We start from the raw sequence: 24,165 nt of genomic DNA on the forward strand, positions 1-24,165 counted from the left end.
AATTATTATGAGAGATGTATTAGTGAAGATTGCGTGTTTTTCCAAAATGTTTTTCCAAAATGTTTTTCCAAAAATTTTAGATATTGCAGTTTCTTCCACGTTAGCACCGCTCCATGCCTAAGTGTCCATTCAAAAGTTTAAGGTGACAAACAATATGGGTTTATAAGTTCTTTCGATTTACAAATAATAATATGATACTTTATTATAGTGAATTACTTTTCACGAAATAGCATGGGAGTCACCGATAAGCGGTGGCAACCTCATTAGTACTTGATAAAATCGAAAAGATTGAAACACTGTCGTTATAGAACACATCAAAAGGAGACATTGAAATTAAAATTTTAAGTTGTGTTTAATTAAATTATATTTAATAAAACTCTCTTCTACAATGAATATTTTAAGGAAAACCAAATTATATATAAAAAATGCAATATTTATATTTAAGCAGAACATACTTTACTTCGTGTACCCTTTTTCTGTGACTTGTTGACTTTCTCACCTAAACTTAGGGCCATTCCCTGTGAAAGAACAAAAATATTGAACATAGAGAAATTTTAAACTATACACAAATAAAAAGCAAAAATATACTTACTTGACTCTTAGCACGTATTCTAATATGGCCGACAACTGGACTATCTGGGTTGCTAATCGACTTTTCAATACTGAGATTAGCTAATGCATCTTCACCAAAAATTGATCTTGCATACATATTTGCTGCAAGGAATCCACACTGACCAGATAATGCCTTTTCCGGTGTTAAACATTTCATGTTAATACTTTTCAAAAGATACTGTAAATATTCGGATAAATCTGTAATTGTTGTGTTCACTGATACTTTGTTCTCCCATTCAAATTCAGCCCACATTTTTCGGAATTCACTATCGTTACAACTAGCTGGCATTATATAGTCCATGATATCAATGGGTATATCATTTAATACCACAACATTTCGATCAGATGCTGCACCAGTTACATCATAAACTGTAAATTTTCAATAAATAAGTTTCTTGCTTTATTTCTTACCATTAATCATTAGATAGGTCCTCAAAAATTTCAAATGCTACTTGTTAAATTATGTAATGTATATTTGCTAAAAATGGCTATGTAAACCAAATGTTTAAAGGTCAATAAAAATATTCAAATTAAAATACTTCTTAAATTGTCAAATTATCACTTTTTTGGGTGCCAAATACTTGATTAGGTAATTATTTTTATCCTAATTGTAAATACAATTTTTGAAAGCGTCACTATTTTACTTGCATTAATTTATTATTCAAATTTGTAAGGACTTGTTTTACCATTTGTACTATAAAAGTTAAAATAACTTACCAATATTTCCAAATATTAAACCATTTTCTGTTGAGGCAACTTTAACATTTGCTTTAATATTACAAAAATCATGAGGCGCCAATACAACAGGTTGGGGTTTTTCAACTAATTTAAGATCCCCAAGTGTGGCTAGTTCTAATGTACAATTTTGTAACGTATCACCTGGAAAGAAGATTAAAAAATATTTAGCTGGGGTCAATAATCGTCTAAAAATTAAACTCACTTGTCTGATTCACAATTAAAACATCTAAAATAATGTCATATTGATTAACATGGACATATGCTTCAGCGTACACTGGATCTGAGAATCCAGTAAGTTGTTGAACTTTATTTAATTTACTGCTAGATGCAGTAATTTCTGAAGCGGTTCCTTGTCCTGGTGTATGGCCTCCAATCAAAGCCTTCGTTAACGATGCTTCAAATACATTTTCACCGCCTAAATCATTTCTTCCGGCGCTTAATTGTAAGAATAATATTGGATCATCGGGTTGTATAATTTGGGCATTCTTTTCTTTAGCTTTTTGTGTAGTTACATCTTCTTCTTCGTTGGCAGCAAGCATCGTACTTAATGCTTCACGACATTCTTTGCTGAATATGTTTACGATTTCGGATTTGCGTTCAGATAGCAAGCGAAGACATAGATAAAGCTGTGTAGCGTCGTCATTTGTTAATGGTTTGGATGGTAGACCTAAAAAATAGTAAGTAAAAATGCGGCTCCATGTAAAATATTAACCTATTTATTTAGAGACATACCTGATTTTCCTAAATGAAGCATCGAAGATATTATCAACATTGCTTCTGTACAAAATGCATTATGTTTCTTTGGATCTGGCACTAGATTGATGTAGCGCACAGCTAATTTTGTTAAATTTGATCCAATAGCCGTTGCAATAAAGAAATCCCCATTCATTAAATATCCTCTTAATTTGGGACGATTTTCTATATCTTTTTTGGAACTAGAACAAAAATTACTTTTTTTAGCCAGTGTATGAAAAACTAATGGAGCAGCCATAGTATGGTAATTTGAAATCATAATATCTTGTTTTAAAAAAAAAAATTCCAATACTTACGTAACAGTGTTAAATGCGGATTGAGAGGCGTATGTTCCATCGGATGTGACTTTTTTTATTGGAGTCATTGGAGTAGCTGATTCCTCATTTTCAGATTTTTCACCAGCTACAAGCTTCATTTCTGCTTCCACCAAAGGTATCTGTAAATCAATATTTCATTAAACTGAAAATTCTAATCGTGTTTGATAATTTAAATCGTTCCTCACCTCTCCCAGTCCTAAATGTATTTTACTCATCGTGGCTGTAATATCTTGTAACGTATTTGCATATTCTCCAAGAATCCATAACGCTGATCGATGTATAGTTGATGTTTTAATACCACTGAAGGCATCCAAAAGATTCTCAATAATGAGTGGACGAAGATTTTCAAATTTCTGAATAGCTTCTCTTGCGAAGATTAAAACATCAGCGGCCGCTAACTCATTTGAATCGGATAAAAATTCAATCAATACTGGAATAACTGTTGCAGCTACATCTGGAAACTATATATAAAATTTTATCGAAAGTTGTTAAAAACATCTTTGACTTTTAATTTCTACCTTAATACAGCACATATGAAGAGTTCGAACTAATAATTGACGGTATTTTCCAGTATCCTCATGTTCGACATTATGCGTTTTCGCAACTTCTTTTTTTAAAACCAAGACCATCTCTTCGATATTTCGAGACGATACTAAATCCATTGCTACATGGAAAATGAAATTAATCATAATTTTTTCGAATTTTGTATCCAAATTTGAATATACGTACCCAAATTTAAAGTTTTACGACGAACTTCTAAATCTGGACAGGCTAATGCTCGTAATACATCCATGGCAAGATCTTGCAATACACGCTCAGTTGTAGGTGATTCTCGTAGAGCGATTAATCGATCCAATACAATTAATTTTACATTGTTGTCACTTTCTTTTACAACAAGTTCGATGTAACAACTTGCAGCGGCCTAAAAATTCATTTCAACATTAATATAGCCAAAATATGATGTCATTCTTGTTCTTGGTTTTCGTGAAAACGATGTTAAAGTTACTAGTTTAAGACTGGTTATTGAATTATAGGGAATAGACGTTAAACACACTAATTTAAGGTTCATAACTCGAGACTCAGAAATGTCAGCTACTTAATAAGACCACAGTATTTATTAAAGATTTAGAAGTATCTGTACCCATTTACAAAACATTCCTGTCGTTAGTTTATGAGATAATTAATCTTTGAGAGGTTTTAAACGTTAATATTTACCTTAACTGCTGCTGGTGCATTGGACAAAGTCACCAATGTTCCAGCTGCTTCGTATCGTACAGCTGGACTACTCGAATTCAACAAATTATAAATGCAGCGGATGAATCGAGATCTTTCGTTTGGATTTGCATGACAAACCTAAAATTATTATTATTTTAAAAAAAAAATTGACAATAATAAGATATCAAAACTATTTACTTTGTAAATTAATTCTACAATAACTAACTGTAGAATATCGCCAAATGAATTAACTTGATCCAAACAAGAAGCCAAATAGGCCAAAGCGCGATCTTGATCCGCATGTAAAAGCATTAAAAATGCATTTCGTTTACAAGACATATCTTGTTCACCATCCAAGTAATTAGCAATTAATTCTGGGGCATCAGGAATTAAGAACTCAAAATTCCTGTTTAAAAACAATTAAAATTTTAAAAATTACAAATTTTCGAGAAAAAAAATGTTACTCTTACCTATAAATCGTAAAAATAGCAAGAACAGCATTTCTACGAACATACGAATGTCGATGCTCTAAACATGTCCGTATTGGGGGCATTAATGGTTCAATTAATTCTGGTTCTTTTAATTTACATAGAAAACGTAATGTGGAACCTCGTACAAATTCATTTGGATGTTGTAAATCCTAAAAAAATTATATCGAGTTATTGTTAAGTTCCAATAAAATAGGCCATCCAGCAAAAAACTGATTGGGCAATATATGATGATCAACAAGTGAAAACAAACAATTGACTGAGTTAATTGTTGAAATGCCATGCATAGACAATGTTGATTGCTCTATCATATTACACATACATACATATCCCCATATAATGCATACTATACAATTTGCGCCCTCACGGGTAAACAGTGATGTTTACGAAAAAAAGTTTCAAACAAAAGTTGTTTATTTTTTCACCAAATTAAAAAGTTCACCACATTTAATTGTCAGAATAAAAACAATTTGAACTGTAAACGAAAACTTACCTTTCGATATGCATCACAAACCAAAATCATTTCCTGAAGTAGTTTACCATCAGGTGATGTTTTAGGAACAATTTCCCAAAATATTAACAATAATTTTTTTAATGTATGATCAGGAATGGGTAAAACAAATCGAATTATTATCATTAAAAGACCTGGAGGTAATCGCTCTCCCGATAAAATCATGTGTATTGTTTTCTTCAAAGCTTCAATTTTCACTTTCACATCGCCTTTTTCTAAAATAGATTTATGATGTTATTTCATTGGTTTGCAATTATTATAGCAATAGTTAAATCAGTGGAAGTCTAGCCATTTTAAAGTAGGTAAGAATGGCCAGTATATTCTATGGAATTTGGCATATTCAACTTTCGTAAATTTCTATGATGAGTGTCTTAATATATATTTCGAAAGAAGTTGTTTTAATTAAATCGGGTAGTATATGACTTACAAAATCAAAAATTTACGAACTCTTTTTTCCATTTTTCATAAAAGTCATTGGCTGCTCCTCAAATAACTCATATGTAAGCTTACTCGTATTTGGTATAAACACTTTCACCGACTTTCTAAAGCGGGTCAAAGTTATACCGACTTTAAGAATGACTAAATTTGAAAAAACGTACAAAATAGACTTTTTCGAAGGTCGATGGATCTTCTTATTGGTTCTGCTACAGTATTAAACTAATTAAATACAAAGAGTTATAATTACCCAAATCAGATTTTAATTGCATATCATTGTACGGTTCTGTGTCCGATGGTGAATTGATTATAGTGTAACACGGCTGCTCGACTGCTGCCATGTTTCTAAATTATATTTATTTAAATCTGAAACGAAGTAAATAAAGTTTTAAATACCATCTTCTGTTGAATTTTCATCACTCATGTTCAAGTTATTGATAGATGTCAAACACAAATATTTTTGAAAATAATACAAACACAAACTAAATACATATGAAAAAGTTTTGTGATAATTAAAATTAATAAATATTTAATTTTACCTAAATGTTAATTAAATTAATAATCTTTTTAATACAAATTATTTATTGTATTTTCAATTATATACGTGTCAAAAATTACCGACAACACATTTATCGTCGTAAGAAGCTGTGACACTGTATGATACAATATGCGCATGTATTGTTTTTGAATTTATTGCGGGAATTTGAAGTTTGATTATAAGATTGTCGATTACAAAAAATCTTTTTACGAATTTTAATATTGAGAGAAAGTATTTGCATCAAATGCAAATTTCACACAATTGTATTTTTTACCTTGAAGTTAAGTATTAGAAAAAATTAAAATTCGATTTTTATTATAAAAATTGATTTACATATTTTAATCAATAATTTTATACATTTCAAATGAAAGCAACAGCTCCATTTCCTTCGGCAAATCGCAAAAAACATTATGTAGTAATGAAATATAATAAAAAAAATTTGTATTCTGTTTTATAGAATTCATTAATATTTAAAATAAAAAATATTCTCTCCGGCGGGGAATCGAACCCCGGTCTCCCGCGTGACAGGCGGGGATACTGACCACTATACTACCGAAGACTTGAAAGTATCTACAAATTTGTAGCTTATTAATATAATATAGATATAATAATTGCAATACAAATACAATGCTTCTATAATAAGCTATGAATATCATTATTATACTTTTCTATTTACAGTAAATATTATTATCATTTTAAATTATCCTTAATTATATTTGCTCATACAAATACAATTTTTATATTCAAAAATAGTAAAAGAATGCATACTACATGCATTCGTCGATATAATTAGTTCTACCTAACACAGAAATCGAGCACTTCCCGCGTTTGCCAATTTACAACAATAACTACATTACACCCAGGTACCCATTTCTCTGAATTTATTGTGATTGTTATATAAAATAATAATATCTGGATGACCGAGCTTTGCTCGGTATTCTTAAAAAGACACAAATTTTATCACTAATAGAAGACCGTTTTAAATGTCTCCACACAAATACCAATTTGAATGTCCCGGTAATGTATTTTATTTCATTAACTACGATATACACCAATAGATGTCAGGAAGAGTTATAATTTGCATTGTATTTCATTAACTACGATATACAGCAATAGATGTCAGGAAGAGTCATATTTTGCGATGTATGTTTCAGTTTTTCATGAAAAAACGAATAAAACGACGTTTTTTTTAAAATGAAACCTTGTTAGATCGACTTATCGCCCCAAAAAACCCCTACATACTCATTTTCATGAAAATCGTTGGAGCCATTTCCAAGATCGTTGATATATATATATATATATATATATATATATATATATATATATATATATATATATATATATATATATATATATATATAAGAATTGCTCGTTTAAATATATAAGATATATTATTATCATAAAGATAGATAATCCTAATTATCTACCATAAGAAATCGAATTTTCTACCCTTTAATAAAAGTCTAATTTAAAATATTTGTAAATAATTATTTAAATTTTAATAAAATGTAATGATAATTTATCTTTTATCAAAGGGTAACTTTGGTCATATAATTATAATTTAGCGATAATCTAAATGAAACTCGTTGAAACTGCGATAGCAGGTTTAAGTTTTAGCTTATTACGCTTTGTACTAAGATGGTATAACAATAATTATGCGATGGTGATTGTAGTGTAACTCATAGATTTAATGGTACCCAAAGATCAGCACCGACTCTACCCCCAAATTAAGGTAGAGCGAAATCGTCTTTCGGCGCCTTTATTTTCCAAAAACTAACTTGTATTTCAATAATCAACACTTGTGAAATCGTTTTTTGCATTTGGCATTTTGGCGCCCCTTTCAACTTAGGGACTATAGCGCCAGCTCCACTTGCTCTACCCTTGGTCCGGCGCTGAAGATGATATTGAATAAGATACGGGATATAATAATATTATAAGTGCAACCTATCAGAGCACATGTGGAATAATTTATTATCCTGATATCATATCATGGATGTAGTTTACACTATCGGAACTATATTAAGTAGTCATCAAAACGCAAAGGTGGGAAATTCGAAAGCCACAGAATTTCGAATAAAGTGGCAAATTTCAAAAAAACTTAGAGATATACACAAGTAGGTAGAAAAAAAAAAAATTGTTTGAGATCATCATTTTTTTGATGATTGATTGGTTTTAAAACGTAGGGCATACTAAAAATAAAATATTGACAATTTAATGGAAATTGGGGTATATTATACTTAATAGACTACAATAACTAAATTTTTCGGGTGAAATGATCCACCAGGAATCATGTTGAAAAAGATGCTCCTATATGTAAAAGTAAGTTTAAGCACCATGGTGGTAGTTTTGCGCGAAACAGGTGAGTACAGGTGAGAATATCAAAGTCACACACCTTGGTGTCTTACCTGCACCAGCAAATATATACGACGTTGCTGAACACTAACTCTGCATAAGTATTCGAAACGAATTACATAAATGCCGCACAATAATAAATTACGTAGAGCTTCGGAAATTGACGGGAGACCAAAATTTTTTTTAACTTCCGGTATTTTTAAGTTACCGGAATTGGAATTGTTATTTTTTTATATTTTTCTTACATAATACAGAAGACTCAGAGAACAATGGACAGGAAATATTCAAAAAAAAGTAAGATTATGAAAAGAAAAAATTAAGTATGATTATGTTTCACTAAATTCTCTTTGATATTTTCACAAGAAGCCCAAAATGGAAAGGTAGGTATCATTTGCAACTATGTCGATCATATGGATGGCTTTTATTTTAATATCAATTTGCAAATTTTTAAATTCACACCTACAGATCCATAATGATATCTTCGATAATGAAAATTCTATAGAATTGTTAAATAAAATTATTGATAAATATTTTGAAGGTTTCTTAATAATTAAATACGAAATATCCTACAGCGATTTTGTTACTAAATTTATCAAGTCTTTAAAAACGTCTGTGGAATTAAGTGGATATGCAAATAAACGTTCCGATAATAATATTTACTTAAAACCAAGTTATTTAATATTTTATAACGATGCGGATCAAATCTGGGATGAATTATTGGAGTTACGTGGACGAAGTGGATGGAATTCAAATTTAAAATTTTTATTTATTTATCAAAATAAAACAAAAAATTCATTGCATAATTTGATTAGGGCAATCTGGGATTCAAACATTATAAATTTTGTTGTGATCACAGATATTTTTTACTCGAATCCAAAATTATTTACTGCAAATTTATTTAAAAGCTGTCAAGCAGAAATTCATATTGAAATTTTAAATTCCGATACACAGCTATTTGACATCAATAAGCGTATGGATTTAAATTCTTGTCCAATGATATTCTTAAGTCGATCTTGTAATCCATTTTTAATTGGAAACAATGAGACAATTTACAGTGGAATCCAATATGATTTTATGGTTGCTGTTGCAGACTATTTAAAACTTAATATTACATATTTACCACCTATTGAAGGAAAAATGTCGGGTCATGAGATTCATAAATGGATGACTATGTATATGAAAGGAATAAAAACAATTAATTATCCAACCTGTTCAGCTCTGAAGGATCCAAAATTATTGAAATATTTTTCAATGTCTCCAATGTCTTACATAGACGCATATATATTTATTGTACCCGCTTCTAAACCATTACCCTTTTGGAAAAGTTTTATTTACTTATTTACATGGGAATTATGGTTGGCTTGTGGATTTATTTTACTCTTCATTGCGTCATGTGTATGGATGCTCTTTAAGAAATCAATAAATTATTCATTTTTTGAAATTTTTATAATATTTTTTCGAATAAATTTAGGTGAGTTTGCTACCTTTTCATACTATTACTACCCCCAACCCCCCAAATCCAAAACCTCAATTGCATAAAACTAGAAAACAGATAAAGATGCAGGGTCGAGTCTTAAAATACGTATTTTTGAACTATCTTCAACTTTTACCCTTTATTTGTGATCGAAAACGAGTTTTTGGGATTGATGATGTATTATTTCCCAAAAGTTCGTTATCCATTATATAGAAATTGACTTTCATAACAAGACGTTTCGTCCCTAACAATTTGGGGCATCATCAGTTAATTGTACATTATTGATATTATTTTTTTTAGGACTACCTGCTGAATTAACATTAAATAACAGAATATTACGATTGATTATCTGTATCTGGTTATTTTACGGTATAATATTAACAACATGTTTCAATAGCAGATTGATTAGTACTTTATCAGCACCTATTCCCAGCCAAGAGATAAAATCATTAAACGATTTATTTACATCAAATATCGAACTTTATGTGCAAGAATCATTTTTTAAACAATTTCAAGAGCTATTTATAAATCATACATATTATTTTAGTAAACATATCGATTATTACTACGATTTAGATGAATTTCTAAAAAATTCAACATATGCAACGGTGACAACAAAATATACTTATATATATCATCAATTTGAGCATTCTCAAACTATTGGTACAAATTACTCTCAATTATATGAATTATCTGACCAATGGATATATTCATTACATTTTCTATTTGCTCGAGGTCATTTAATGTTTGAAAATTTTAGTAGCGCAGCATTAATGCTACATGAGTATGGTTTTCAAATGCAGATTTATTTTTCATATATTAATGTAGAAAGAAATTTTAATTTCCATCGAGTGTCTATACAAAATGTAAAATCTATAAATATCGAACAATTGGGTTTTCCATTTGTTTTATTATTAATATGTTATTTGGTTAGCTTAGTTGTTTTTATTTCTGAAATTAGATTATATAATTAGAGGCAATCGTTCTCAAAATAAATACTTTTAAAAGCACAAAGTTTTTTACAGTACTAAAAGATAAATATTAGCTTTTCCGTAGGAACCATAAATGTTGTTGTATTATTAAATTTATAGCGATACTTTATGTAAATAATTTCAAAATTTTCGAAAGTATTTTCTAGAAGTTTTTTTGTTTTTCTAGAATGTTTCACAAACCCACTAATTGAAGTAAACCTGTAAATTTTCAACATACTTTTTTTTAATAGTTTTGGAGAAAATAGACACCAAAGTTTCTTCCTAAGTTGCACTCTCAAGGGTAAACAGTGATGTTTACTAAAAAAACAAAAGTTGTTTACTTTTTATAAGGAATAGCTTTTAAATTTAAACTTTTGTTCTATCTGTAACGGGAACGGTTTAAAGAGAAAAGAATGTATAAGGGAAGAAGAAGATTCAAAATCAAACGAGCGATTTTAACAGAAATATTGGAATGCCAGAATACGTTCTACCTTTTTCAATACTGAAAATAAGGATAGTTCATAATGCGGAATGTGAAACTTTATACGGGCGTAGACGGCTTATAATGCAGAGTTCTAAAAATATCTATTTGTGACTAGATTATTGCAGATTAGAGGCAAATTATTAGACAAAATTTTGTTCGAAACACTTTCCTGCCAAATTTATTATTTAAGTTTTAAGAAAATTATTTCGGATTGAAGCTGTTTGTTGCTTTATAGAGGATAATGATTTAATATAGTCTTGTTTGTTATGTAATTCCTACGTTCGCATACAATTTTCGCATTAGAAAAACGCGTTCCTCACTAATACCTATTTCTATTTTGAGCAATTAAAAGAGCAGACTGTAGTTTGTTCAATCTTTTGTCCGATGTTTAAGACATACAGCCTGGAAGTTCGTTGCATGAAGTTGCGGGCATCAGCCAGTATATTATAATAAAGACACATAAACCTATTAACTTAAATTCGAATGTGTTATTGTGTAAATTTTATTTCCTAATAAAAAATCTATTTAAAAAAAATTTGTTAAATAATAAGTTAAATAATTTTTTTCAATAAGTATTATGTTCAATAAACTATTATTATCAAAAGGTAATTTGACGAACATAATATAATTTAAAATCGATATAGTTAACGTGGTTGAAACTCGTTGAAATCGCGACAGTTGTATATTAACTAAATACAGAACTAATCGGGAATTTATAACCGTGTATCAATTATCTTATTGTAGATAATTATTTTACCTATCATTTAGTACTGAACGTTTTTGAAGAAATTAACGAAAATTTGACCGTTTTCAAGATATGTATTTGCAAAAAACCGCATTTTACTATTTTAACGTAATAATCTAGTATTACGTCCTGAGAGGCATTTATAATGGACAGTAAATACTGGATCGACTATCATCGACTATAATAACTTCTGAGAAAAAAATTTGTTTGATTATGGAAAAAAATTCATTTTTACCAGTCAATCATCGTCAATTTTGACGATATTATCATGGATTTCACTATTAAAAAGTCAAGTAAACTTTATTTCAGCCACTCAAGTAAGGGCGCCAAGAAGTTAAATTCAGCGCTGATTATACCACAAAAATTGAAAAGGGACTATATCTGAATCGAAAATAATTTCATATGAGGCAGTTTTTTGTAACCCCGACTAAAAAGAGGAGAATTCTAAGTTTTATATGTCTGAGAATCTGTGTGTCTGTCTGTGGCATTGTAGTTCCTACAGGGATTTTATTTGTTTGAATTTGATCAAGGGTAATCTTAGCTATGTTTCAAGTGCGAGTTGAAGGTTTCGTACCCAAAACAAATAGAAAAGGGGGCTCTTAAAACCCGGCTAAATATAACCACAGACGAATCGGGTAGACTTGATTTTGTGTCGGGGGTTTACTGTGTTATATTCATACATTGGATGGACAGAATAGATTCTAGATGATTATTATGTGATTTTTATATTTACGTTTGACTAATTTTCTCTTTTGATATTTTGAAATATTTCTTTGCAACCATGTTTATAGTTGGTATAACTTTTATTTTAGTAACATTTATAAAAATTTTAAATTCACAATTACAAATTCCTCATATCTACGATAACGAAAATTCAATAAAATTATTAAATAAAATTATCAATAAATATTTCGAAGATTTTTTAATAATTAAATACGAAATATGCTACAATGATTTTGTTACTAAATTTATCAAGTCCTTAAAAACGTCTGTGGAATTAAGTGGATATGCAAATAAACGTTCCGATAATAATATTTACTTAAAACCAAGTTATTTAATATTTTATAACGATGCGGATCAAATCTGGGATGAATTATTAGAACTACGTGGACGAAGTGGATGGAATTCTAATTTAAAATTTTTATTTATTTATCAAAATAAAACAAAAAATTCATTGCATAATTTGATTCGAGTAATTTGGGATTCAAATATAATAAATTTTGTCGTAATCACAGATTTCTTAAATTCGAATCCAAAATTATATACCGCAAATTTATTTAAAAGCTGTCAAGCAGAAATTCATTTTGAAATTTTAAATTTCGATACACAGCTATTTGACGTCAATAAGCGTATGGATTTAAATTCTTGCCCAATGGTATTACTTAGTCGTTATTGTAATCCATTTTTAATTGGAAACAATGAGACAATTTATAGTGGAATCCAATATGATTTTATGGTTGCCGTTGCAGACTATTTAAAACTAAACATTACATATTTACCACCAATGAAAGAAAAAATGTCGAATAATGAGATTCATAATTGGATGATTAGGAATATGAAAGGAATAAAAACAATTAATTATCCAACATGTTCGGCTCTGACAAATCCAAGTTTAATGAAATATTTTTTATTATCTCCAATGTCTTTTATGGACTCATATATATTTATTGTGCCCGCTTCTAAACCATTACCCTTTTGGAAATGTTTTATTTACTTATTTACATGGGAATTATGGCTGGCTTGTGGATTTATATTACTCTCCACAACAAGTTGTTTACGGATGTTCGTTAAAGATTCGTCATTTTTTGAAATTTTTATATTTTTATTTAAAATGAATTTGGGTGAGTTATTTAATTGTTTAAGTTTGATCCGAAACAATTATTCAGTTAAATTTTTTTTATTTAAATAGTTAAGAATTTGTCAATGTAGACATTTTAAAGTAGTCCGGCCGTCACCTGACTAGTCAACTAGTCAACTAGGCAATTTGTATGACGTAAATGCAATAAAATGATCAAGAAATATCGTAAATGAGTCAAAAACCAAATTTTTTTATGTTTTCTTTTTGGAAAGCGCCCTAAAGTAAAGTTTTTTTTTGCATAAACAGAATCTGTGAGAAATTTTCTTCATGATGAAAACTTTTTTGAAGGTCAATCACCGATTAATTTTGTACAATGAACATTATTTTGAGTTCTTCCATAAGGTACAATACCTTAAATAGACTTGTTACTATTTACTACTATAGACGTAATAAGACGTTTGGCCGTTAATAAATTGTGGCATCATCAGTTTCTTTTATATGATTGTTATTTGTTTTTTAGGTTTGCCTGCTAAACTAATTTTAAATAACAGAATGTTACGATTGTTCATCTCTATCTGGTTATTTTACGGTATAATATTAACAACATGTTTCAATAGCAGATTAATTAGTAGTTTATCAGCCCCATTTACCAGCCAACAGATAAAATCGTTAAACGATTTATTTGCATCGGATATCATACTTTCCATACAAGAACGTTTTTTTATTCAATTTCAAGGTTTATTTATAAATCATACATATTATTTTAGTAAACATATCGATTATTACTACGATTTAGATGCATTACTAAAAAATCCAGCATATGCAACGGTGACAACAAAATATATTTACATACATCATAAATTTGAACATTCTCAAACGATTACAAATTATTCTCGATTATATGAATTACCTGACCAATGGATATATCCATTACATTTTCTATTTGCTCGAGGTCATTTAATGTTTGAAAATTTTAGTAGCGCAGCATTAATGCTACACGAGTACGGTTTTCAAAAACAGATTTATTTTTCATATATTAATGAAAAAAGAGATTTTGATGAAACGTCTGGGAAAAATGTAAAATCATTAAATATAGAACAACTGAGTTTTCCCTTTGTTTTATTATTAACGTGTTATTTAATTAGTTTAAGCGTTTTTATTTTTGAAACTAGATTATATAAATGGAGGCCTTCAGCTCCGAAATATGTTTAACCATAAAGCATCAGAAATAAATGAAAAGTGATTCTTTTAAAACTTGAATAAAATAATGGATAAACAAATAGATTTTATTTTTGAGTTTCTACCCAATCCTTTCCGTCTTGCTTTAAGACATACAACGACCCAGGGCTACTAACGATAAATAATACACCAAAAAATACACATATAAACATCAAATTTAGATATACATAAAAAACTAAAACCTTCATATCAATCGTTAAAAATATTCGTCACAAAAAGTTTGCACCCGGAAGCTATAGTTCAACCATACATATATGTATTTAAGACATTATTATTTTAGGAGGAAAAAAGTAATCAATTGTTGTATAAAAGTTTACAGTGTTTTAAATAGTACCGCATTAGTGTAAGTACATAATATACAAAACCAGATAGCACTTGCAAATAAAATTTGGTAATTTTAGGGAATTGAAAATAAATTATCTTCCCGTCAATAATGCACCAAATGGGTTGAAAATGGTTACTTAGGGGTTTTTGGGATCAATTTTTGTATTATACTAGCAGATACCCACCCGCTTTTCTAGGCAATTTCTCCTTTAAAAACAAAAACTATCACGTTATAGCCCTCACTTATCCTCCCTTTTTATCCTCACAGTTTTATGGATTTTAATTTTTTGGTGGGGAACTCTTTTTTGAAAATGAAGTTTTGTCCATGATACCGCTGACATTGTAACTTTCCATTGGTCGAATCGTTAAATTAACCTGATTTTTACCCCATCCACTGTAACTTCATGAAATTCCAAAATAAAAATTTTTTTACGATTTTCTCGATTTTTTCAAAGGGATCCCTTAAAAAAATTGCAAAAAATTGTAGTGAGAAATTTTTTAGTCTCCAATCTCGATAAAACTCAGTATATAAGGTAATTTTGACCCAAAAAGTACAAAAATCGGGTGCATTTGATGACTGGTCGAAAATTTTTTCACAGAAACACAAATTTATTGCCTGCATCATCATATAATTTTTATAAAATCACAGTTTTTTTAGGAGCGTAGGTAAGTAAATTAATAAAATGATCTGATAAAATTCATAAAAGAAATAACGTTTAAATATAAATTTATTTAATTCAAATTGAAATTAATATTCAAGTAAAAAACATTTTACTGATCATACATTCGATATTATAATAAAATAACAAGTGAAAACAAACAATTGACTGAGTTAATTGTTGAAATGTTATAAGCAGTGTTCCTTACTCTGTCACATTACACATAGGTACATATACATGTCACACATATATAACTGATATTCCCATATAATACATACTATACAATTTGCGCATAATTTGCGCTCTCACGGGTAAACAGTGATGTTTACAAAAAAATGTTTCAAACAAAAGTTGTTTATTTTTTTATAAGGAGCATTTTTTACTCTTAAACTTTTGTTCTATGTCTAACGGTTTACAATATGGGTCCTACGGACCCAAGACCCAATTGACCTATGTTGCTCATTTACGAACTTGGCCTCACTTTTTACGTCCTTAGTACGCTATAAAAATTTCAGCTTGCTATCTTTTTTCGTTTTTGAGTAATCGTAATGACAAACGGACAGACAGACAGACAACCGGAAATGCACTAATTAGGTGATTTAATGAACACTTATACCAAAGTTTTAGTTGGTAGCATCAATATTTTTAAGCGTTACAAAATTAGGACTAAACTTAGTATACCTTGGTATATTTCATATTCATGGTATAAAAACGTTGCCTTCATTCAAAAAGAGTTTTGCTTCATGGAAAAATCTGTGAAAATTACACAGATTATCACATATTTAATATTATAGCTCACATAATTTAACTTTGCAACAAACATTTAACAAGAATAAATTGTTGTCATTGGTTTATAGAGTAAACAGTATAAATAAGGGGTAGTGTAAAATCATCCCTTCTATCCTATATAAATATCATAATTTACAACCACGCCTACCATTTTGTATCCGTTTAAATATGTTGAACGTTTATATTGTGTCCGCTTAGTTTATCTTCTTTGACATATATCTATCTCAATTTCAAATACCTTTATTTAAAATTATACCATCTCTTTCTTGTATCAAATATTTTACCGATGTATATAAACAGTGATTCTAAAATATATTCACACCTTTGGATGAACGTCTGAAATATTGACTTTTCAAGTCATGTATCCGGCCCGTACTCATGCACGCTATCCCAATCTGGTCGAATTGAAAGTCCCCCTCGATTTTGAAAGTCCGCCTACGATATCCGACTGAAGCTCTCCACAGAGAAATTGGGTACCCCACAATCAGAATCTTCATCTAAACCATTTCGAAATCCTATTTCCAGTGATATCGCAAAAATTCTTTTCCAGAATTCAATGAATTGGGCCAATTTGACTCGCGTACATTGCTTTTCAGGAAACGATACCGCATGTCACATGATGTCGATTACAACTGATTCGGTGTAATCTAAATTGTAAATATTTTTCTTTAAGTCTACTTTTAAGAACGGTTTATCCGCCCAACTTAGGTTAATTTTAGATATCAATGATTTTTTATATAAGATATTTCCACTTCCACAACGATGCATGTAAAATGTTTGTAGATTTCGATGTATTTATTTAATAAGATGATGTATTAGAGGTAAAGCTTAGGTTAGGCACTATAAATTCTGAGATGTATTGTATTTTTACTTTATAAATTAGCGATATTAATAAATCATTTTCAACTGCAACTTCATATTCACACTTCCATCGCAAGACTACGTTATTCTGGAGAACATTTTTTGGAAAAAAGTGAATCTAGATAAAACTGATTAAAAAACTAGGTAAATAATAAAGGACAATGAGAGATCCATTTTCATCAAGGAATGAATGGCAAAGTTGGGCTATAGGAGCAATTCCCTATTGTAGTCTCTATATTTCATCTCGATTAAACCAGTTTCAACAACAACTAAAACTGAAATAAGATAGGTTAATTCCTTCGGGAACTAGGATGTTACGATCAGATACATAGAGAGAATAAGATTTGATGACATGAATCAATGAATATTCTTCTTTTCATTCCATTTATTTCATTTGATTCCGTCACTTACTTTGAAAATGCGAATGATTTGTACTTAAATAAGTTAACCAATAAGATAAGAATGATCTTGATTTAACCTTTTTCAACTCACTTTTTCAACTTCAAGTAATTTTATCAAGAATAAAAATTTGAGGGACTGTTGTCAAGTTACAGTGTTCTCTTGTAGGGCGGCTGGAAAATTTTATTTTGGGCTATATAGCTTAAAATTAATGAAAATCTGTTTGGGGTGATAAATTAATCAGCGAATAATTGAATATAAAAAGCTAAAATCATTTTAAACGGCCAATGAAAGAACGAAGAATCTGTCATTTGACACTCCTAAAGTTGAAAATTTCAGCGTTGCTTTGAGTCTATACTCGAAATAATATCGGTTATCCGATGACAAATTACTTCTCGCATTTGTCAATTATCCGTTCGTCTGAATTTCGTCCCAAAAGAGTGTTCATCAATATTAAGCTTGTAGTTTAATAAATAAAATGAGAATCTAAATAAGTTGAAAGAAAATCGTCTCGAAAACATCTAACCATTTCGAAATCATTCTATATATATTATGATTAACAAGAATACCTTTATAAAATATAACAATACAATGTATTATATATGGTAACAGGTAACTTTAGATTATTATTTGGAGGGGGTTTATTTATGGTAAACACCCTTAAAAAGAGACCTTCTAACTAGCATCATTTAAATAAAACATATAGCACACTTTTGATTGTCAAATTAGTTCACTACTTGATGATGATTATGTAAATAAAAATCTTCTGAATTAGTACACACGAAACTTAAGTACGCAACGTTACTTAAATCATAGTCTAAAAATGTTACCAAAAATAACAAAATTCGACCCAAAAACACAATTAATAAACAAACAACCATCATCACCGCGACAATTTTTCGCACGAATTTATGGTCACTTAGAAAATGAAACAACCGCAACAACAAAAACAGAAAAATCGGATGAAAATGTGAATATAAATAATAATACAATTATTGATATACTTGATACTGGATCATCATCAAATTCGAGATCAGAATCGGGAACGGATTCTCCAGTGTCACAAGATCATAAACATAATTTAAAAATCTGTAAAAAATATCAAAATTTATCGTTTAATAACAGTAGTGTTGTGTCGGGTGCAAATCATGAGAATAAGTTATTGCCACAAATGTTTCCCTCGATAGTGTCATCAATGTTTCATCATCAATCGAATATTGGTACTGAAATCAATGCATCATCGACGAATTCAACGGTTGTACAACATGGATTTTTAAATTCGACTACTGTTTTGGGACAAAATTATATTGGTGGACCAGTTGCAACGAATGATATACATTTTTCGGCGGGATTTTCTGCTTTTTGTAAGTCTTTAAAATTTTTTAATTTAGCTTAATGTCATACAATTAAGCGCTCAGTAAATGATTTGATGTGAAAATTTTTTTTAATTTTAAACAACGAAGAAACCGAATGAACGGAATGTTTTTGTTTGCTATTTGGACGATTGATAAAGGTAAGTTTGGTAATAATGAAAAATGCGATTTTTTCGATTTTTGTGGTTCACTTTTCGTATTTTTCGACTTTTTATGTCTGCCGTTTATGCCAAAGGAAAATCTGTTGTCAAAACGTAGAAAGCAATAGCAGGATAACTGTCGACAAATGCAAACACGCAAAATCCAATTTTCATAACTTCCAAACTGGAGGAACGATTAAACCAAAATTATTTATTTTTACCAAACTTATCAATCGACTAAAAGACAGGCAAAAAAGCATAATAGAAATTTCGCTTCATCAAAATTAGTATTGCTTTGTAGTTGTATGGAATCTTAGTATTTTATATATATATAAATATGAAATACTACCGCTGGGTCTAGAAGCCTGAACCATTGTACACACTTTCCTTATGTAACTAACGTAAGTGAAAAAATCGAAGAAAACCACAAAAAAACATTTTGGAATTTGATGAAACTAGGTGGATGGGGTAATTTTGATCCAAATTTTTTAAAAATCAGTTTAATTTAATGATTGGATACAGAGTTTCTGAGATATCGCAATATTTTGATCGATTTTACTCCGTATCCCAAAAACTGTTTGTCCAGTCATCAAATGCACCCGATTTTTGTACTTTTTAGGTAAAAATTACCTTATATACTGAGTTTTATCGAAATTGGAGATAAAAAAGTTTTTCGATTTTTTGCAATTTTTTTAAGGGGCCCTTTGAAAAAATCGAGAAAAACTCCAAAAAAAAAATTCCAAAAAAATTTATTTTGGAATTTGATGAAACTGGGTGGATGGGGTAATTTGGATGAATAAAAATCCGATTAGTTTAATGATTGGACCTATAGAAAGTTACAATGTCAGCGAGTATCATGGGCAAAAATTCATTTCCAAAAAGGTTTTTTTCCAAAAAATTTAATATATATAAAATTGTGAATAAAAGGTAGGATAAGTGAGGGCTATAACGTGATAGTCTTTAAAAAGGTGAAATTGTCCAGCAAAGTGGTCGAAAATGAGCCAGCAATTTGTATAAACATAGACTTTCCTTGATAGTCTATCTCGTCCTAAAAAAATTCAGACGCTATTTAGGTACCAGTTATATTTCAGTTTTGCATCTTTTATGTTAAAAATGTTTTTTAGAGGGGTTCTAACTAATGATGACGTCCTAAACTACAGTTCCAACCCATTTATCGGGCTAAATCCTAGACTATTATTATTATGGACTTATTAACTATGTTCGAATCTTCTTTTTTACGCTATTAAGATAGAAAACATCAAACACTTGGTAGTTTAAACTAAAAGTTTAATCCTATTGTATGATTCCGGATATAAAAATAATAATTTATCTTATTCGCTCGATGAATTGTATTGTATTTTCGAAAAATCTAGGAAAAAACATTTTATTATTATGGCTCTAATAAAGACGAAACTAAACGAACTATGAGATTAATATTAAACGAAATTTTGAAATATATTGTTAGAGAGAATTGTAAAAAAAAAAAATATATATTGTTAGATTTAAATTTGAGTATTATTTATTTTTATTTTTTAATGTTGGAAAATAGAAAAAAAAATTTTACATTTGTACAGATTATCACCATGGAAAATAATACTGGTCAGAAAACGTTCTGAAGTTTTCTCATAGACAAATAACAGCATAATAGAATAAATAACATTAAATAAAAAAGTTTGAAGAAACCCTCGACACAAAATCAAGTCTGATCCATTCATTTGTGTCGTCGTAGCTTTTTAGCGAATGAACCGATTTTGATTTTTTATGTTTGCTTCAAAGGTAAATTGTAAGGTTAGTTGTAATCGGGTACGGAACCATAATATCGAACTTGAAACATAGACATGAAAACTCTCGATAAAATTACCTTTAAAAAAAAAATCAAAAAAATCAAAATTAGTTTATCCGTTTATTGGCTACGATGGCACAAAAATAGGTCTGATAATAATTGGTTTAAGACATCGTAGCGCCTTAACGGATGAACAGATTTTCTATTTAATTTGTTTGAAAGGTAATTTGATCGAGAGTGTTCTTATCTATGTTTCAAAAAAATTTGCACATCCGTTAGAAAATCATCACCTCTTCTCTAGATGTTATCGGGTACAGAACGCCTCGATCGACCATGAATACTCTCGATTAAATAACTTTTAAAATGAAAAATCGGTTCATCCGTTTAGGAGCTACGATGCCACAGACATGCACACGGATACTCAGATACACAGATACGTTAAACTTATAGCATTCCTCTTTTTAGACGGGGGTTAAAACCCATTTATACAACACACAATAATAGTATTTTGTTAAAAAGAAAACTTTATTGCAAATGTTGCTACTGAAAAGTTTTGGTGGAGGCAACGGGAAGTTATATAACGAACTGCAATAATTATTTTACTCATTGAAATTATGCATGTATCTATGCGTGATAGATGGGGTAGTGTAAATAATTTAAAAAAATATTCGATCATAATTAGAGGTTCTAAAGTGTTTCAGAATAGGTTAAAAGATACTCATTAACTGAGAAGCGAAGACACACAGATATGCACATACATGTGATAACAGCCCGCTTTTTAGTCGGGGATTAAAAAATATTTATTAACTCAAGGAATATTTTCTTGAACCAAGAATATTTTTTATTGAAATAAGAATTTAATAGGAAAAATAAGAACGAAATTTGAAGAAATTTACTTGCGACAAGAAAAATTTTTAGCCAGAAAACTATTTTTCCCGTTTTAATGAAAATGATAACTATTACCGTATATTTTTGAAAAAACTTTATCTAATAATAAACTCTACTGTTCAAAGATTTCAAATCAGTAAGTTTTTCGAAAACATAGAAATGATTTTAAAATAAAATATTCATTGTGGGGTTGTTCAATCTCTGCACCACTAATTGGAAAATTAATAATCTTTAAATGGCTGAATTGTCTACTAATAAAATTTTTTTGCGAAAAAAATTAAACTGAGGAAAAAGTAAAATATAATTTTAAAGAGCCGACTAAAATAAATAATTTCCATGTATGCAAATAATTTTTAATCTGTCAAATTATTGTATTCTTGAATTAAGTATCGTTGGCCCAAGGAATAATATCGTTGAGCCAAGAAATATTTACTTGTTATAAGAACGCCAACACCCAAGTAAATGCGTTTACTTTGCAGTTTGAAATCGAACAATAGGTTTTTACGCAAAATCAAAACAGTTGTTAAAAATCGTGGCCTTCTTAATACTTTTACCAGCCTAAAGCAAATAAACATGGCATCTCTGTGGCATCTTGGACATTAAATGATCCATAACAAGTGATTCTGGACCTTTTAATAAGTTTCTATTAAGGCAATACAATAGATAGCAATAAATTCAAATAATATTTACAAAACAAATGAAAAATTCGTGTTTTAACCAGAATGAATACACCAATCAAATTTGATGCGTAAAAAGTAATTAAAACAAGAAAACAATACAATAATAAATAGGTATAATTAATATATAAATTTAAATTCATTTATTTATTATTAAAATAATTAATTAATTAATAACAATATCAATAGTTACTTTCAATTATGAAAACAATCACAATTTAAATTATTTTAAAGCTGTTAATTACTATCAATATTGAATCAGTTAAGTGGAAACTTTGATAGAATTATTAGGTATTATATTATACATAGTTCATATCGACCAGTATCGTAGCTAAAGAAGCATAGCTTTATTAAAGGTACTAGATTGGGTCCTTTATTAATTATAATATGTTACAAAAAATATAAGTACCTACTTCGACATTGTCTTGAAAAACTGAAATAATCTTCGAAAAAGGTGGTAAAATACGAGTGCAGACGCTGCTAAATCTGCCCTTCATTGAAAAATTCTAATGATTCTTTATCGGCTGATCTGATTTTCTACAAAAACAATGCACTCATATTATATTATTCACCTTCGATGCTTTTACGATCTGATATGCATAGATAAAGTTGAATTAATTACTATTTATTTACTCAAAATCCTTCAATTTTCGAAAAACAAAATTGAAAGAATTGTACCAAAAGATACTCTCACGTAGTTAGAATTGAAAAAAAAAACACTTAGATTTTCTACTTGACTTGCTTCAAGCCTTTTTTTGCATGCTGCCGAATAATTACCTAAGAAATTGGATGATGACTTCCAACAAAAATATACGTTTTGTGTCGGTAAATCCTTGTGTTTCCCTGTGACATCGTAGTTCCTAAACGGGTGAACCAATTTTCTTTTTTTTTAGCTTTGTTGGAAAGGAAATTTGATCGGGAGTGTTTTTAGGTTTGTTTCATTTCCGAGATAACAATTAGAAAAGAGATGATGATCTTCAAACCTAAGAAACCGAAATATGTCTAAGAACACTCGAACAAATAACCTTTCAAATAAAAAAAATCAAAATCGGTTCATCCGCTAAGAAGCTACGATGCCACAAAGTTATATTCCCTAAAGTAGAAAACTTGGAAGAAATCAATAAACTCAAAAGGCCAAATTTGCGAGACTTTCTGTAAGTTCGAATATTGAATTCATATTTTAAACTTTCTGAGGCAATGATATAACTGAGAAGTAACCGCCTCTACTTTGAAGGGCTAGCCCTTTCAGATTCCACCACATATCGGGTAAAAACGGTCGCTGAAATGTACTAATTCCAACAGATTCGAATGTGATTTTAATAAACATTTGTGCCGAATTCTATCCGTTTCTAAGAAAACAGGTTAACAAAAAGTATGGGAAATATAAAATATCATTTGCGCCCAAAATTGTTTCATAAAGCCGCATATATTTTTAGCATTTATACGTCCCTGATTGCTACCAACATAGAGAAAATAATGTTTGTTATACAATATTACAACTCATAATAATAATAATAACTATGTAGAGCTATTAATACCAACATAACAATAAAATAATACCCTTATTGTCTGTTTATATTTAATATCAACAATAATAACGCC

At 29.3% G+C, this 24,165-nt stretch overlaps 1 protein-coding gene across 1 annotated transcript; it reads right to left on the reverse strand.

Annotated features, from left to right (window-relative positions):
- Positions 1-393: 393 nt before the first annotated feature.
- On the reverse strand, positions 394-5,708 carry LOC123305981 (coatomer subunit beta). The gene is made up of 15 exons (XM_044887827.1): positions 5,609-5,708; positions 5,320-5,435; positions 4,617-4,849; positions 4,106-4,275; positions 3,834-4,041; positions 3,636-3,773; positions 3,150-3,342; positions 2,939-3,084; positions 2,606-2,881; positions 2,400-2,539; positions 2,083-2,285; positions 1,553-2,017; positions 1,330-1,491; positions 593-981; positions 394-518 (listed from the first exon to the last, which is right to left on the reverse strand). Exons 2-15 carry the CDS (start codon positions 5,408-5,410, stop codon positions 441-443), a joined length of 2,892 nt encoding a protein of 963 aa, XP_044743762.1. The 5' UTR covers positions 5,411-5,435; positions 5,609-5,708; the 3' UTR covers positions 394-440.
- Positions 5,709-24,165: the final 18,457 nt, after the last annotated feature.

This window comes from Chrysoperla carnea, chromosome 1 (genome assembly GCF_905475395.1).
Source record: "Chrysoperla carnea chromosome 1, inChrCarn1.1, whole genome shotgun sequence".
Taxonomy (NCBI): Eukaryota; Metazoa; Arthropoda; class Insecta; order Neuroptera; family Chrysopidae; genus Chrysoperla; species Chrysoperla carnea.